The sequence below is a fragment of the Peromyscus californicus genome, unplaced genomic scaffold (genome assembly GCF_007827085.1).
Source record: "Peromyscus californicus insignis strain IS unplaced genomic scaffold, ASM782708v3 Scaffold_19__1_contigs__length_69161282, whole genome shotgun sequence".
In the NCBI taxonomy this organism is placed as follows: domain Eukaryota; kingdom Metazoa; phylum Chordata; class Mammalia; order Rodentia; family Cricetidae; genus Peromyscus; species Peromyscus californicus.
The window spans coordinates 13,011,353-13,030,262 of record NW_026294491.1 but is presented as its reverse complement, the minus strand read 5'-3'; the positions used below and the strand labels follow the sequence as shown (position 1 = coordinate 13,030,262).

General features: G+C 39.7%; 1 protein-coding gene across 11 annotated transcripts in view; it reads left to right on the top strand.

Moving 5' to 3' along the window:
• The window catches only part of Pcdh15 (protocadherin related 15), a 1,435,070-nt gene that overhangs the window by 1,180,381 nt on the left and 235,779 nt on the right, over positions 1 to 18,910 (top strand). For all 11 annotated transcript variants that reach the window (XR_008219809.1, XR_008219808.1, XM_052744717.1 and 8 more), the window contains one exon: positions 12,783 to 12,862. Coding sequence is in view for 9 of the 11 variants with exons in the window: in XM_052744717.1 (XP_052600677.1) it covers positions 12,783 to 12,862 (80 nt within the window). In the remaining 2 variants the exon portion in view is untranslated. The remainder of the gene's footprint in view (positions 1 to 12,782; positions 12,863 to 18,910) is intronic.

The window sequence follows — 18,910 nt, the reverse complement described above, 5'->3', positions numbered from 1 at the left end:
AAATCTAACTGGAGTCGTTATATAACACTGCACACTTGATTTTAATTTTTCTCAGATATTGAGTATATTATATATACTTCAGAGAGGATCTATTATTGTCAAATATGTTTTGCATCCTTCTACGTGACTATCTTAGGAATCAGGAAATACAAGGTTTCATTTTGCTCAGTTTCCCAGGTCACTTTCCTTGTCTTGACCATGTGGAATTCTCATCATTTGAAACTTTGCTCACATAATTTTGCTTCATTAGTCTTGGGTGTTTCCTTCATTCTTGTCTTTTTTTGGGGAGAGGGTGCAATTTGAAGACAAGGTTTCTCTGTTGTACAGAGAGAGCTCTGTAGACCAGGCCAGCCTAGAGCTCACAGACAACTGACTGCTTCTGCCTTTGAGTGCTGGGATTAAATGGGGGTGCCACCACTGCTGTTGTTGTCATTTGCTAAAAGATTAAGTTCCTTTCTTTTGTTTTGTTTTTTGGGGTTTTTTGGTTTTTAATTATTTTTTTATTTTATTTTATTTTACAATACAATTTAATTCTACATATCAACCACGGATTCCCTTGTTCTCCCCCCTCCCGCCCCCCCTCCCCTTCCTCCCAGGCCACCCCCCATTCCCATCTCCTCCAGGGCAAAGAATCCCACGAGGATTGAGATCAACCTGGTAGACTCAGTCCAGGCAGGTCCAGTTCCCTCCTCCCAGGCTGAGCCAAGCGTCCCTGCATAAGCCCCAGGTTTCAAACAGCCAATTCATGCAATGAGCACAGGACCCGGTCCCACTGCCTGGATGCCTCCCAAACAGATCAAGCCAATCAACTGTCTTACCTATTCAGAGGGCCTGATCCAGTTGGTGACCCCTCAGTCATTGGTTCATAGTTCATGTGTTTCCATTCGTTTGGCTATTTGTCCCTGTGCTTTATCCAACCTTGGTCTCAACAATTCTCGCTCATATTAAACCCTCCTCTTTCTCGCCAATTGGACTCCCAGAGCTCCACTCGGGGCCTGGCCGTGGATCTCTGCATCTGGTTCCCTCAGTCATTGGATGAGGTTTCTAGCACGACAATTAGGGTGTTTGGCCATCCCATCACCAGAGTAGGTCAGTTCGGGCTGTCTCTCGACCACTGCCAGCAGTCTATTGTGGGGGCATCTTTGTGGATTTCTGTGGGCCTCTCTAGCACTTTGCTTCTTCCTATTCTCATGTGGTCTTCATTTACCATGGTCTCCTATTCCTTGTTCTCCCTCTCTGTTCTTGATCCAGCTGGGATCTCCTGCTCCCCCAAGCTCTCTTTCCCTCGACCCTCGCCCTTCATTACCCCCACTCACTTCCAAGCTGTTCATGTAGATTTCATCCATTTCTCCGTCATTGGGTGATCCCCGTGATTTCTTGGGGTCCCGTTTTCCAGGTAGCCTCCCTGGTGTTGTGAGTAGCAGTCCAGTCATCCTTGTTCCACATCTAGTATCCTCCTATGAGTGAGTACATACCATGTTTGTCTTTCTGAGTCTGGGTTACCTCACTCAGGATGATTTTTTCTAGATCTATCCATTTGCTTGCAAACCTCATGATGTCCTTGTTTTTTCTCTGCTGAGTAGTATTCCATTGTGTATATGTACCACATTTTATTTATCCACTCTTCAGTTGAAGGGCATCTAGGTTGTTTCCAGGTTCTGGCTATTACAAACAATGCTGATTATGAACATAGCTGAGCAAGTACCCTCTGACAGAACATTGTAGCACGAATCTTAAAGAGTCTTATTAATAAAATCAAACCTGAGGCCAGTTATTGGGGTGAATGCTGCAAGATCAGAGAAGCAGAACAAGCCACAGCCACCTCACCTCGACAGTTCCTCAGCTGATCCTGTTTCCTCAGACTGGAAGCTTCTGTGTCCTCATCCCAATGGCTCTCAGCTGAACTGCTGCTCGAAAGCCTGAAGCTTAACCAGCTAAAAGCTTAACCAGCTAAATGCTTAACCAGCCAAATGCTTCTAGTTTCTGGTCTCCACGCCTTATATATCTTTCTGTTTTTGCCATAACTCCCTGGCATTAAAGGCTCGCTTTCTGGGATTAAAGACATGAGTCACCATGCTTGGCTGTATCCTTGAACACACAGAGATCCAGGTAGATCTCTGCCTCTGGAAAGCTAGGATTAAAGGCGTATGCTACCACTGCCTATCCTCTATTGTTTTAATATTGTGGCTGCTCTGTTCTGTGACCCCAGATAAGTTTATAAGGGTGCACAATATTTTGGGGAACACAATACCACCACAGAACATTTAGGAAATCCAGTCCTTAAGACATTCTTTCTTCTGCTTGAGGTACTCTGTTGGTGAGAAGTTTTGCTGATATCATTCATTTGACCTGTGAGGTCATCCGTCCAAAATGACTACTTCTTGAACATGATCTCAATTTCTTCATTGAGTTTCTCATTTGTACCATGCTGTTTTTATAAATCATTTACATATCCTTGTATTTCACAGACATTTCATGTAACCAGTTTTTAAAGACTCTTTTTAGACATTTCATTAATTTTCTTTCTTCCTTTATTTTTTCTTTTTCTTCTTTTTTTTGGAGTTTGCTGATAAAAAGTTTTGTATTCCCTTTTTGATAAAATGTTTTGTATTCCCTTTGAGCTAGCACATGTCCTTGATTCTTGTCACATGTCCTTGATTCTTATACAACCCACTTTGATATTTGTCCATCTGTCATATCAGTTTATTTATTTATAGAGATTTCACAGTAAATAGCTTTCTTTTTCCTAAAGATATATTTTAGGGTGTGGATTTGGTTTCAATTGGACGTCATGATACAGTTTCCATATAGAATCTACAACTTCAGCTGATGGCCTTGGGAGTAGTGTGTACAGCAGTGAATCAGAGCATCATCCACTTTGAAAGGCTGTGAACACTGGGAACACTGTAACATCCTGCGAAGGCATGGTGCACACAACTGTGGAAGTGGAGCACCCTTCTGCCGTGAGCATACAGTGCCCATGTCTGTCTCTACAGGCTAGTGCAGATATAGCATAGTGACTCTAGTATGCCAGTTATGACAGGGAGCAATTTAGTCTTCATGGGCTGAGCAAGGATAAACCTGCACTAGTTGGCCCTGTGCATGTGTGCTGTAGCTTGAATGGCATCCCCCAGAGCAGGAGGTTGCCTAATATGATGTATATGTCAGCCTTTGAAGTATGTAGTAGTCAGAGATTCTCTAAATGCCTCTGGGTAATGTAGCCCAGTGTGTGCATCAAATGCCTGTCAGTCTGTGGGTCATGAAAAAAAATCCAAGTGAACACTCTACACAAGAGTTTGTGCATGGGTGTGGTGATATTTTATCAACAAATAAAGCTTGCCTGGGGACCAGAGGACAAAGCCAGCCACTATGTTAAACATAGAGGTCAGGTAGTGGTAGCACACGCCTTTAATCCTAGCATTCAGGAGCCAGAGGTTCATCCAGATCTCTGTGAGTTCAAGGCCACACTGGGAACAGAGCTAGATGTGGTGGCACATGCCTTTAATCCTGGCACTAGTTAACCATAGAGGTCTGGAGGTCTGTACAGACAGACAGGAAGTGATAGAGCTGGGCAGAAAGAGGACGTAAGATGACAGGGCACAGAAAGGTATATAAAGTGTGAATATACAGGAAGTAGCTCTCTTGGGCTGAGGATTTTCTAGCGGTAAGAATTTGTGGCTGGCTTGTTCTATTCCTCTGAACTTTCAGCTTTCACCCCAATATCTGGCTGTAGGTTTTCTATTAATTAGACCATTTAGCAATATGTGTTATACATGAGTATTTGTAGATACATTGTTGGCTTTGGTCTCTTGTGGTACTCTCCAGCTGCAGACTATGGAGGGAGATGGGGTAGATATAGCATAGGGATGAGCAAGTAGGTGTGCAGTGACCTGTATGGAACCACTGGGGTGTGTTCTGAAAACCATACCTTTCAGTAATTTCATCATGTAAACACCAGCATGTATTTACAGAGTCCAAGATACCTATAATATCACCTGTTGATACAAATTTACAGAATCACCAGTGTGCATGTGCCCTGTCATGTCACTCAGAAGAACATCCCACGTGGGACATGACTATACTTTCTTTAAGTAAAATTAGTTACCATTGAAAGAATTGGACTACAAAATTAAATTTCAAAGGGATAATTATAGCTCTATATGAAAATCTGCAATTAAATCATGTGAAAAAATGTGGAGATCAGTTGACATACTATATCCACACTAAGCCTAGAAAATATATTTTATGAAAAGAAACTATTATTTGTCAGTGTGAATATGGGAAAGAAGGAATAAGAAGTGTTGTCTTTGCAATATTCTACACAACTGAAAATATAAAATTAAAATAAAAAGTTCCAGAAAAATAATTTAAAAATTTGGGGGAAATATTAAACATGAAATTCTTTTTGGATATCTACTCTGGATGTGTATGTTTCCCCCAAATTCATGGGGTTAAAGTCTAAATCTTCAAAGGGATGTTATTTGTAGAGTTTCTGGGAAGCAATTCAGTCCTGCTGATGGAGGACACATAAAAGAGAATTATTGTCCTGATAGTGGAAGAAACCTGAAGTCTGGATTTCCCACTGTATGAGTCAGTATAACAACCATTCACAAATCAGAAAGAGTGTCCTCAGTACACACACAGCTATGGGACCACAGGGCCAGGTGGGACTGGAGAAACTTTGCCACTACAGGCATAGCTGTGTTGCTACATTGACTCAGAACTTCCTAGTCCTTAGAGCTATGAGAAAATATCATTACACTCTACCCTAACTCTTGATGCAGCTACTGAAGAAATTGACTGGGTAGTTTGATGTATGCTTTGGAATAAGAACATATTTGTTACTTTTCTTGTTTTGTTTTTGTGATCAAAATACATGACCTAAACAGCCTAAGGAAGGGAAGGTCTGTTCTGGTTCAGAGGGGTCAGTCCATGGTGGCTTGTGCCTATGAACTATGACATGACATGGTGGTGGTGTGAGCAAAAGGGAGATGATTCACTTCACTGGAGACAGGAAGCAGAGAGAGGAGAAGGGCAAGGACCAGCTGTCCCTGAGCTTCTGCTATGGGAACCTACTTCCTCCTAGCAGGACATACCTCATGAAGCTTCCAGCATCTCCAACCCTCCAACACACAAAACTTTGTGAAGGATACTTTATATCCAAGCCTGTAACAACAGGAGCTAGAAAAGCACAGTATCTTGAGGACTTATGTGTTATTTAAAACAATTGATTAGATTAACAAAGCAGGCAATGAGATTGACACTGAGCAAAATATGGGAAGATTGTTCATTCATGTAGAATGAAGACATGCACAAGGAAGGCTTGTAATTGATACCTACAGTTGAGTGAATAGGGTGTTGGAATGAGAGCTGAGTAATCTTCAGAACAATCTGGAAATAGTAGTGAGGAGCAAGGCAGCTACGTGGAACTCACACCTTGAAAAGAGGGTACTCTTCACACAGAGAATTCGCTTGGATTCTAACAAGAAAGTGCTTAAAAGCATCGAGGACAGTGAGCTGAGTGTGAACTTCAAGAGTCTTTTAACTCTTTGGAAACTCAATATGTTATCCACATGGAGGTAGAGATGGCGGTTCTCACCAGACAAGAAGGTTGTGTGGTTTAAGGACTGATATGTGAGATCTAAAATGTCCTGTGGATGTAAAGAGTCACTAATTTGAGCATTTCTGTTATTTTTACATTTATTTTGCTGATTGTTCTTGAGAGCCATACACAGAACTGAAAATGTATTTAGAATAGATTAAGTTTTATTGTGTCTCAAAAATACTAATTTTGTGTATTAAATGAAAGCAAATTGAAACTGGACCTTGTAAACATTCTCCTAAATCATCCAAAGTCTGGAGACTTTCCTTTTTAGGGTTTCTGGTTTACAGGCATTTCCCAACATGGAACAAGTAAACAGAGACCCATGTTAACCACTATTCATTTCTGAGTATTGCACACACTTAGTTTAAAATCTGCCCCTTTCTAATCCTTTCAGCAGAGACTCTGCTCTGGCTCTTCAGCCTGAAGCATTTTGTGTGGCTTCCTTCTTGTGGATTGTTTACCATACAATTCTGAAAGAAAAAAAGAAGCATTTGAGGAGTTATAGCCTTTCACTGTGTTATTTTCAACATTATTATATACTGAAGCATATTTTCATTTTGTCACATATTTAGGTACATTACTAATTTCAGAATTATGCATTACATGTAATATTTACTTCACATATTTTGACTATTTAATTGTTAGATCTTTTGAACTTGAGCTTATTTTGAAAACTGATTTTTATATCAACAATCCTTCACATAAATAGGGTACACATGTTAATCTATCAAAACATGTTCATGATGATATCATTTTATCAAAGGCCCAACAGTTTAACACCAGGAGTAGGCACACATTTCAAGACACTGTTGCCGTAGATGTGTGGCACCTTGGCATACATGTAGACAAAACATCTACCACGTAAAAGAAAGCAAGGAGAAAAATCTTTCAAAAAGAGTAAGACACTGTTTCGCTAAACCGAGTTTCAGTTCTTGCTCTCAAGTACTTAACACCTTCAGTCAGGACCTGTTTGCCTCAGTGAGAGAAGCTCCATCTAAACCCATTGATCTTGGGTCTCCTGTAGTCACCACAGGCTGGTGTTTTGTCTTAATGTACTCTGAAATGTGTACCATCATTCTATGTGTGTAAGGTGCACTCTACCAGATGGCATTTGATGGCTCTGCTCCTCTGTAACTTGATGGAATACTGTTTATAGATTTGCTTATTTTTCAAAATTATTTTCTACACTCCGAGAACATTGCTTACTTGAATGTTTTTGAGAATTTTCTGTGCCCCTGAAATGTGTACATGTATGCACATAGTAACAATTGATTTTTTTTTTAAAAAAGGATACCATGAATTTGAAAGAGAGCAAAGAAGGGTATATGGGAGGATTCAGAGGGAGGAAGTGAGGGAAGGGAGAAATGATGTAATTATATTGTAAACAAAAATAAAAGGAAAAGAAGATGGTAATTTCATAACAGATAAATTGAGTCATCTGGTTGAATTGACTATAAAGAGTTGTTTTCAAAGGCACTGTTTGTCCTTCAGCAATAATGAAAGAAAAACTTAGCTTTATTAAAGCCATTCAATTGAACACATACCAGCAAGCTGATGGCTAAACACCATCACTTGCTATCTGTCCAAAGTCAACATCAATCAGTCATTAAGCTTGAGGTCAGTGGCCAAGCAAACGCCCGTCCTTGTCTTCTGTGTACCAAGCTAACACGCTCTTGGCTCTTCCCCACACCCACTGAGCACGTTCCTCCTCTCTCAGCTTCCCACCCCTGCCTGGATTGCTCTCCACAGGCCTGCGTTTCTCCTACCTCCTAGTCAAGCAAGTGCTGGAGTTTCACATGCTAAGTCACGCTGTTCCCATCACTCATTGGTGAAGGGAGAAGGTACCATCATCTCTAGATGCGCTTCCTGGATTATTTCACAAGGATCTGAAAATTCTGCATTAGAATTAGCTGTTTTGTTTGCCCTTGGCTCCCCGGTGGGGTGTGAGCTGAGCAGGCAGTGGTTTATCTGGGCTGTTCACCCCTGACCTTCCAGGGCTTGACACAGGTGAACTGCCCAATAAATATAAGGCTAATGAGGGAGGAGATATGGTCCTCATGGTTTAGCTTTTTTAGACACAGGTATCTTGCCTCAGAATAGAAGACAGGCAGGGACCAACCTGGCAGCGGACTCCACAGCCTCCCAGTGGATTCTGAGTCCAGCAAAGATATGGCACTTTCATATTTGTTTTATTATTTGTTATTTATAATTTATATTGCACTTTTCAAACTCTTGAAAAGAAGGGCTCATTTCCCACTGGACTTACATAAAATAAATATGTTTGAAATATTTTGCAATAAGGTGGAGTGATTCCTACTTAGTACATGAAAAATGTATGGTAGAACTAAACTTCCCCTTTTCAAGAAAAAACACTATCTCAAGATTTAAAAAGACACAACTTTCAATTAAGTAGAGCACAAAGTACTCTGGTTGAAGTGAAGGTAGAAATAATAGCAAAACTGGACTATTCTGCATTTTTATCTACCAGTAAAATTCCTGTTAACCTCAGATAAAACTGTAATTTACTAACACCACAAGAGAATGATGTAAATGAAGTTGTGCTGTATCCACAGATCCTTCATCACCAATATCATCAATTGTAGTCACTCCTGCACATTAAAGGATCCATGGGCCAGCCAGTGAGGTGATTCAGTAGGCAAAAGTGCCTGCCACCAAGTCTGATGACTGGAGTGAGATATCCAGGACCCACATGTTGGAAGGAGAAAATTGATTCATGCAAGTTGTCCTCTGACCTCCATATTCATCCCTCATTACATGTGTTCCTCATTAGATAGATAGATAGATAGATAGATAGATAGATAGATAGATAGATAGATAGATGGATGATAGATAGATAGGTGTTTAAAAGGTAAGATTCAATACCCTGAGATGGGGGTGTAGCTCAGCAGTAGAGTGCTTAGCGGGCAGAGAGCCCTGGGTTCTATTCCCAAGATTCAATATTAATCAAGACTTAATAAGGGTTTACATAGAATCCCTGTTTTAGAAGCTATATCTTAGAACTTTTGAAAACTTACAGTGGTAACTTGTTCCAGAAGAAAGAGAAAAACAAACAACAGCAAAAAATCCCAGCTACAAAGCAATGAGTAAAAGGCAAGTTCTTTGGAACAGGGACAACAGAACAAGTGGCAAAAGTTTTAGTGTCAACTCCTTAGTAATAAAAGGCACTCTCTAGGTTCTGTTACCTTTTTCCTGCAAACAGAAAAGTGAGAGGAATAGCCATTGAGTAAATTTTTTCTTACTTTATGAGATGTTGTAGATAACTTCACAAAGTTGAGGATTGTGTATCTACAGTTAATAGAATGCTTCCTAGATTTCCCTGTGCTTTTCTATTTGTATTTCATTTTCTTTGTGTGTGTGTACATATGACATGGCAACTACCCGAAGGAATAATGTTTGGACCTAGAAACGAAGGTTCCTTTGTGAAGCTAATTGAAAACTGATCACGTTGATGGTATAAGAATAATACCTGGGCTTCTTGCTAAAATGCTATTTACCACTATACCTGAAGTAAGTCCGTGGTAAGAAAGGAACTCTGTAGCTAGAGTTTTCCTGCCTGGCCCACAGTCAGGACAAATCTCTATCACCTGCCAGTCCCACAGTCGCTCAGACCCGACCAAGTAAACACAGAGACTTATATTGGTTACAAACTGTATGGCCGTGGCAGGCTTCTTGCTAACTGTTCTTACAGCTTAAATTAATCCATCTCCATTAATCTATACCTTGCCACATGGCTCGTGGCTTACCGGCATCTTCACATGCTGTTTCTCATCATGGCGGCTGGCAGTGTCTCTCTGACTCAGCCTTCCACTTCCCAGCTTTAGTCTCCTCCTTGTCCCGCCTACACTTCCTGCCTAGCCAATGGCCAATCAGTGTTTTATTTATTGACTAATCAGCAATACATTTGCCATACAGAACATCCCACAGCACTTCCCCCATTTTTTTTTTTTTTAAAAAGGACGGTTTTAACCTTAACAAAGTAAAATTACATATAATTTGGAAATTTGGGCGTAGCTTCTCTTACTACTTCCTGCTGGAGGGGGGTGCTGTATCTTATGGGGACACAAAGAAAATTTTAGGATTATGGAATAGTCCATGAGGGTGTATCGTCTGAGCCAGTTGCCTTGAAACAATTCTGGATGTTGGATCATTTTGGCCATGGTGTCATCGGAGACCTTTCAGGGGGTCTTGGCTGGTCAAACCTGATGTATCTTAATCTGGAACAAATCCATAGCCTTTGGCTTTCTGTGAGAACAAAAGCAGAGTCTCTTTTCCAAAGCAACATATCCTTACATCCAAATTTTGAAGTCAAGGTATCTTTAAAGTATACATATTGGTTTAACTCAGCTTCCTTTACAATCAAATGTTTTTCTGCAGTTACAAGTCCCAAAGACAACACAATGCAGATTCTCTGTGTAATATCCATTTTTACATGGCTTATATTTTATACTACCTTTACTGTCTCTTTAAAGACTTTATTTTTTAAAACTATGTATTTGTTTCTATAACTCTGTATATCATCTTTTTTGTCTCTTTCAAGTCTACGCATCTTTTACACACATTGTAAACTATTACATCTGAATCTGTCTTATTGTGAATCTATTGCTTTAAACTGCAGCAGCTGTGGCTGCTGGCTCCACCCACCTCAGCTTCCCAACGTGGCGTTTTCCACCAGCTCTGGGAGCTATCGTGGGTCTCTATGCTTTTATCCAAGCAGCGTATAGCCCAGAAACCTCTTTGTTTTGTACCTGCAAAGGCTAAATCCACCACGCAGCTTAATGTGCCACTTGCAGAGGACTCATTCCCGCCATACTGCAGGTCGAGCGCACATGCTAGGAACCCACCAGTAGCTCAAACTGGCAGCTGCCGCTCATTTGAGAGAGACGATTAGGAAGCTGTTTTTAGCTCCGTTTTAGAATCTTTTCTCAGGTTTTAGGTGGAAACTCTTGCCACCACGTTGGACACCATTTGTAGCTAGAGTTTTCCTGCCTGGCCCACAGTCAGGACAAATCTCTATCACCTGCCAGTCCCACAGTCGCTCAGACCCGACCAAGTAAACACAGAGACTTATATTGGTTACAAACTGTATGGCCGTGGCAGGCTTCTTGCTAACTGTTCTTACAGCTTAAATTAATCCATCTCCATTAATCTATACCTTGCCACATGGCTCGTGGCTTACCGGCATCTTCACATGCTGTTTCTCATCATGGCGGCTGGCAGTGTCTCTCTGACTCAGCCTTCCACTTCCCAGCTTTAGTCTCCTCCTTGTCCCGCCTACACTTCCTGCCTAGCCAATGGCCGATCAGTGTTTTATTTATTGACTAATCAGCAATACATTTGCCATACAGAACATCCCACAGCAGAACTCGTCATGGTCAAGCATCACAAAAACAGCCAGTGGAACTTGCCAATGGTTAGACTGGGAGTGAGGTGAAAGTATGTGAAGTGTGTCGGCCTGAGAAGGCAGGAGGATGCAAGATGTAGGCTAAAGGATGGGAGACGGCCAGAAAGGTGACGGGGGAGTGGAGACATTGGTTCTTTCTGAGATGTGGAGGCATGAAAGTAATGGGTTCTTTTTATTATTATTACATTTATTCATTTGTGTGTATAGTGGATAGTATGGTCATCCACATTCTACAGTGCATAGAGAATGGTCAGAGGACAATTCCAAGTGTCAGTTATCTCTGCACCATGTAGGTCCTGGGGCATGGAGACTCTGTGGCAGGTATCTTGACCCACTGAGCCATGTTGATGGCCCAACAACAGATTCCTGTTGGGTTCATAAATGAGACAGATATAGGGAAACATGAGTCACAGAGAGGAACTGGCCATGCACAAGACAGATCAGACAGAAACTCATAATATGGGATAAGTTAGTTTATTACAAACTGAAGTGTAACTATTCAGATGTCCCTGGAGTCTAGGAACACATTGTGCTGAAGGAGTTTCATAGCTGCACTGTGGCAGTTTGAAGGGATGTTGCATGTTCAGGTCGTGTAGCATGTCAGATAGGTTGACCCATAATAGAAATGGCTTTCCTGTCTAGTGGGGCATGGATTGCATACTGTGCTGTGATTATCTGGTACACTTAATATCCTACTGAAGGTTTTCCAGTGACAAACCCTTTCCTGAGTCTTCCAACTCCAAGGCAATACTAGCTGCCAGAGCAAAGCCTGGTGTCTGGTTAGTCACAGACAAGAGTTACCCAAGGGACAGGCTGTGCCTGAACAGTGACCCACAGATACAATTCATCTCACCCCGTGGATAATCCCCTCTCCCTAGGATAAGATCAGAGAAGTCCCTTGACATCCTTTACACAGCATTCAGACTCCATTCTCCATCCATGACTTCCCTGTGATATTCCTCACATAACCATTGGAGTCCCCTTTTTATCCTTGACTTCGTTGGGGAATTTGATGGCAAATTTAAAAAGAAAATATTAAATGTTTTTAATGGGCAAACATAGACCTCTTCCCACAATACACGCTTATGTCTCTGTGTCAGAGGAGAGAGACAGAGAACTTAGTGTGAGAAGATATAGGGTTTTGCTTCTCAGACTAAGATTGGGGAAGGAGAAAACAATGCCAACAACAAAATAGTTAGATGCACTGAAAGTTTGCAATATTCTAAATACCAGCCTTGATATCGTGTCTCAGTTTGGATCTCTCAACTTCCATTACACTTGGTGCCATAGACCTCTTTGTTAGGAGTGAAAAAGTTGAGAAAGAGTTACACAGCTGATAAGTGTAGTCTGACATCGGATTCAAGATTGTTAATCAGAATTGTTTTGCAGATTTGAATATTGTCTTGATACATTTGACCATAATGTATATAACTATATCAAAGTATTTAAATAGAAAAAAATGTTTAAATAATATAATGACATTTTAACCAGTTATATAGGTAGCATTTAACATATTTGATTACATTTCAGACATAGGTGCCTAAAAATAAAATCGTTAAGTTCATTAGCTTACATAAATTAACTTCTATCACTATTACACACACATAAAATTCCTTGTGCTGTCAAAAATGCCAAGGTTCAGTATAAAATTCTTCGTTCAGTCTCTTGACATTAGGCCATTCTTTGTTCCTTAACACTAATAGTTTGAACATTCTGTAATTAGTTGGTAATTGAATTATGTTTTCTTCTCTGAAGGCAACTGATCGAGAGGGAGACCCGATCACATATGCCATCGAGAACGGAGACCCTCAGCGAGTTTTCAATCTTTCAGAAACGTGAGTTACAAGGAAGTGATTTATACTTGACTGCCCCCTGTTAATGTCAAACAACATGCTGTTAGCAAGAGGACAGACTTGCAGCTGTTTGTAGCTTTATTTTACATTTTTTTTCTATGAATGTTAACGAGCACTGGGGGTAATTCTAAACTCAAAACCTATCCCTGGAGACTATTGGTTTATCTTAAACAATTTTATCAAGTAAAATCCACTGAGGTGGAAAAATTTGCCTTTGCAGGCAAAGGCTTGGACTAATTAGATGCCTGTGAAGTTGGCAGTTGCTCATAGCAACTAGGGCATTTCTACAAAGAATACAGCACTAACTCATTCACTTGAAGGGAGGCTTGGTAACCAGGTGTGCTACATCACATCCATGATAAAATAAAACTGCAGCACCTCTTTTGGTCTATCTGCTCTCAGCATATCAGAGACACTCAGGTCATAGCTGTTGGAATGGGTGATGGCATTCGAGAAGATGGTCAATGTACAGACCCCACAGGCTTCTACTCCGCATCATGATGGCAGTGAGGTTGCGGGACTTTCTTTCTTTTTTTTTTTCTTTAATGTTCCAGAAGGAATCCAGTTTTGGGGGTATTTCTTTCTTTCTTTCTTTCTTTCTTTCTTTCTTTCTTTCTTTCTTTCTTTCTTTCTTTCTTTCTTTCTTTCTTTCTTTTTGTTAATGTGTTTTTTTATAAATATTTTTATTTTATAATTAATTTAATTTTACATATCAGCCACGGATTCCCCTGTCCTCTCTCCTCCCATCCCCCAGCCTTCCCCCCAACCCACCCCCTATTCCCACCTCCTCCCCTGGGGAGGTCTCCCCTGGGGATTCAGCCCAGCCTGGTAGATTCATTTGAGGCAGGTCTAGTCCCCTCCTCCCTGCACCAAGGCTGAGCAAAGTGTTTCAGCATAGGCCCTAGGTTCCAAAAAGCCAGCTCATGCACCAAGAGCAGAACTGATGTTCCACATCTGCAACCAGTATCTTCTCTCACTGAATGAAGGGAGAGATGACTTATCATGGTTCCAATAGGATAGTCACTGCTTCTGTCCCTAGAACATGTGGTTTCTAATCAAGTGGGCCATGGGTGGGTCTTTTAATCTTATGACAAACAAAATTTAACATAATAAAACTTTATGAGAAACGGTCAAGTCCTTTCAGAAAGCCTTAGGCAGACAGTAACAGTTTTTCTCACCTCTCTGGATTTAAAGGTTTGATAAATAATTTCTACTTAACAATAGAAAATCTTATCTATTTGAAATTTCCTTCACAGATACATTAAAACCATAAGTTGACCACAGTTTGTAATTTCCATTAAAAATAAAACTATGTAAAACACTGTTTTATTGAAACTGTGGTAGTGCTAGGCTAAGTATCCAAGCCAAGACTGGGATACATTTACAAATCTAGAAACACCCCTAACACTTACCAAATGGGGTCAGAACCCATCCTATCAATAACAAGTTGTCCTTTCAGCTGGTGAGTTTTGGACACAGTGAGAAAGAATGAAGTCAAGTCATAACACCATTCTTAAAAAATAACTGAAAATAGGTTGCATATCTGAATACAAGAAGTAAAACTTCAGAACTCTTAGAAGAAAAATTATACAATATATATAAATTAGGCAATGGGCTATCTACATATATAGCACAACATTCACAATTATTATTAAGAAAGTATATTGATGCTCATCCAAAATTTAAAAAGAAATATGTTTCAAGATGCACCAGCATCAGCATTGAAATGAAAGGTCACCTACACACTTGTATAAAATACTTTAAATAATGTATATTGTAATAACTATATATCAAAAATTCATAAAAACCCAAAAGTAAAAAGAGAAAGAAGCTAATTAAAAATAGGCAAAGATTTGAAGAGACACCCCTTCTGTCCCTTATTCCATCATTCTCTCTCTCTCTCTCTCTTTCTCTCTCTCTCTCTCTCTCTCTCTCTCTCTCTCTCTCTCTCTCTCTCTCTCTGTGTGTGTGTGTATGTGTGTGTGTGTGCATAAATGATAGCCAATGAGCACATAGAAATATAGTTTCTTTCATTCAGAAAATGCAAATTAAAACTATGGAATTAGAGGAGTTCACATGCAGGTAAAAAGGAGTATGAAGAACAAGCAAGAGTCCGAACATGGGGATAGGGAGTCCTCATGGGTGTCTATGGAGAACATATGCTTACAAAGCTGGGAATTTTCTCCACATGTTATAATATATCCCTATAACTAGGTAATTATCTTCATGTCCACTGAGCAGAATTTAGGTCATACCTATGTATAGAATATGTGAAATAATGTTCATTGCAAGCATAGATATGCACAAAGTGGAACCAACTCACATATCCATCCACAATAAATAAGCAGTGTTCTTTATCTACATAATGTATTTTTATTCATTGATAAAAGAGAATGAATAACTGAGACATGATTCAGTAAGGACATACTTTGAGAACACATTTTTAAGTGATAATAAATCCAAAATTATCATATAATTCTATTTTCATTTCCTTGAAGTACACAGAACAGGCACACACACACACACACACACACACACACACACACACACACACACACACACACACACACATACACACAGGATTCCTGAGAACAAAAACCAGAAGATGACAGTGGACAGGAAGGTAAAAATGTGTCTGGCTCCTCTCACATCTCTATTTAGCAGGAATAGCTGCTCTGCCTTGCTTTATATGCACACTATTATGCTATACACATGAACAATAATGTGTTTACTCTCTCCTTAGCAGGTATTTGAATTATATTTATTCCTTTTGGTTATTGACACTGTGATGAATATACATGTGTTTATATGTGTCTAAGTACATAATTTGTTGGTTTGGGCTGTATACTCAAAAGCAGAATTGCTAGGGAATATTGTAAATATGTATCATAATGATTTCAGAGATTGTTAAATGCTTTTATTAGAGTCTGAATCATTTTATATTCTCAGCACCAATTTACAAGATTTTCTGAACCATTTTTCATTTTCACTGGCAATGGATAAGGATTCTAATTTCCCCCATAATGTTACCAACACTTAGTATCAAATATTTTTACTATGGTTTTTCTTCTTTGATTATAACTATCAGTGAGTGTGAAGTGATAGTTCTGTGTGCCCTTTATTTGCATTTCCTGCAAGAGTAAGTAATGACTTTGAACACCTCTTTATGACCCCTTTCTCTATGCACTTTATTTGAGAAAACATCTGCTCTGATCCTTTGTTACATTTTAACTGGTTCCCTCCTGGTTAGTGGCATGAGTCCTGGGTAGTTCTGAAGCTACATGCTTGCTTGATATAGAATTTGAAAACAGTTTCTTCTGCTTTATTGGCTTCTCACATCACTGATAGTGCTTTTTGATGCAAAATGTTGTACTTATGACAAAGTCCAATAGAATTACTGTTTCTTTTGCTTCATGTGTATTTGGCATCTTACCCAACAAGCCATTGCTGAATCCAAGTCATAAATAATGTCCTTGATGTTGCCATATGAGGCTCCTTTGGTTTTATATCCTATAATGATATAATTAATACATTGGAGTTAATTACTGCAGATATTTAAGTAGTATCCTTTACAGTATTGAATATAGATTTCAGTTTTCACACCATAACTGGTTTAAAACAATTTTTTCCGGTTGAATGGTTTTGATACCTTTGCTGAAACTTTGCCATAGACATAATTCATTCTGGGACCTTAGTTTTGTACATTGGATATTCTATTCCGATTGGCGATGATCCGATCAACCTGAAATTGTGTGCTGGGTTTGTATTCTAGGATCTTGAGGGTAGGATGCGCTTTGCCTCAGGTTTCAGGTTCTTTCGTACCTTCAGTGGTTTTAAAGAACACCCAGTGTTTTTCTTCCATGAGTGAGTTCTAAGTTCAAGCAAGGAAAGTGCTGTACAATATTGCTTACTGAAGCTGACAACCTTTCAATAAGACAGCCACAATTCCTCGTGAAAGTTATAGGTGTGTCCCTCCATAACAAGTCCAGAGCATTAATTCTCTCTTTACACTCTCAAGATCAGTGGTTCTCAACCTTCCTAATGCCATGACCCCTTAAATCAGCCCCTCATGTCGTAGTAATTCCCAACTATAAGGTTATTTTTGTTGCTACTTCATACCTGTAATTTTGCTACTGTTATGAATTATCTGATAGGCAGGGTATCTGATATGCAACCCCTGTGAAAGGGTCATTTGACCCCGAAGGGGGTCATGGCTCATAGATTGAAAATGGCTGCTCAAGACCAATGTGAACCAGGAAACTAGAAATAAACAAACAAAATCACCATAATGCTCTCCCGTGATTGTTAACATTTTTCTTTGTTGTGTCTTCATTTGGATTCTGTAAATATTTGACAATTTTCCATAATCCCATTCAATGTGGGTCTGACTCAGGGTGCTTGAAGCTTTGAAGGTCTGTGGGGTATAGGCAGAGTTTTTCATTGGGATCCCAGGTCAGCTCTGTCCTGCCAGCTATTCCCAAATAACCACACAGACACTTATTACTAATTCTAAATGCTTGGCCATTAGGTTAGGATTGTTATTAACTAGCTGGTACATCTTAAATTAACCTACATTTTATCTACATTCTACCATGTGGCTTGGTACCTATCTCAGAACTGCATGTTCATCTGCTTCATTTGCATCTCTTCTTGACTCCTCAGACTTTGCCCTTCTTCTTCCCAGCATTCTCTCTGCCCCAATAATCCTGCCTGGCCATTGGCCACTCTTAATTAACCAATGAGAGTGATACATATTCACAGTATACAAAAGGATTGTTCCACAGAGATGGGGAGATGCTATCTTGGAATTGCCTCCTTCACCACACCCACTGCCTTCACATCTGAGTCATGTTTTCAGTCCTGTGAAAAAACTCAAGCAGTGCTATTGTTGGATTTTTATCAGAAGCAATCTGATGTACCATACAAAAGAAATTTTTTGCACTCCTGAAGCAGACAGTGTTCCCTGCCTCATGACCTCCACCCGTTGGTGAGAATGTTCCTCCAGGCCAGCTTTACCACAAGAGATGTTCATATTTTCCACAGACTCGTCGCTCTGCTCTGAATACTCAAAGACACTATCTACATTTCACTCTCTCTTCCACAATCAACTGCCTCCATCATGGAGTCAGAAGGCATAGAGAGAACATTATCTCCATCATAATCATATAGACAAGGAAAGATAGATTTGTGTGAAAAACTGTTACAAAACAGAAAGCTAAGTCACTTTCAAAGTTCATGCCCAAGGAGAGTTAGAGAAGGAATGAAGGACTGTAACAACGCAACACAGAGCAAGGCCAGGAACAATTCATTTTTTTATCATTGTACTACACCTAGGTTGACAGACTTCCCATTTCTTAAGTTGTTTCTAAGTGTGTCTGAGAAGCCAAAACCGCCTTATTTTTCTCTTTGAATGTTTTTACAGAATGACATTACCTGAGGCATCTGCGGTGTAGAGCGTTGATACAAACCTGATTACTGTGAATGTGCTCTGGAAGTGGTTTTCAGTTATTTGGACTAAACTGTTTTTAGTCAGTGTTTCACAGTCCTGCCATATGCTCTGAGAGCTTCCAAAGTCGGCATCATCAACAAAAAAAAAACAACCAAATGAGTTTGGAATTCCATTTTTCCCCTGACTCTTTTCACTGCCCTGTGCAATGAGTATCATATAAATTCCACTCTCAGAATCGAAGCATTTAAGTTAAAACAAAGCCTATTTATCAATTAAAAGCAAACTAGGTTTTATACTTGATTATTATCTCAGTGTTTATTGCATTAAAATAAATGCTCTCCTACAGTTGGTACTTGATGAAAATGTTGTTTGTAGCATCCAGAGCAAAACCCAAAAAGACATTTTGAACTTAATTTGGAGACTGAATTGTTATAAATATTACATTGGAGAAAAGTATACAAAGGGGATGTTTATTCTGGGTAGTAAGGGGTAGAATTAAATCATTCTAAGGATGAGAATTTTTTCAAGTATTGTTTGTAACTTATTTTACTTACATCGAGAGTCACTCTAAATTCCATAAA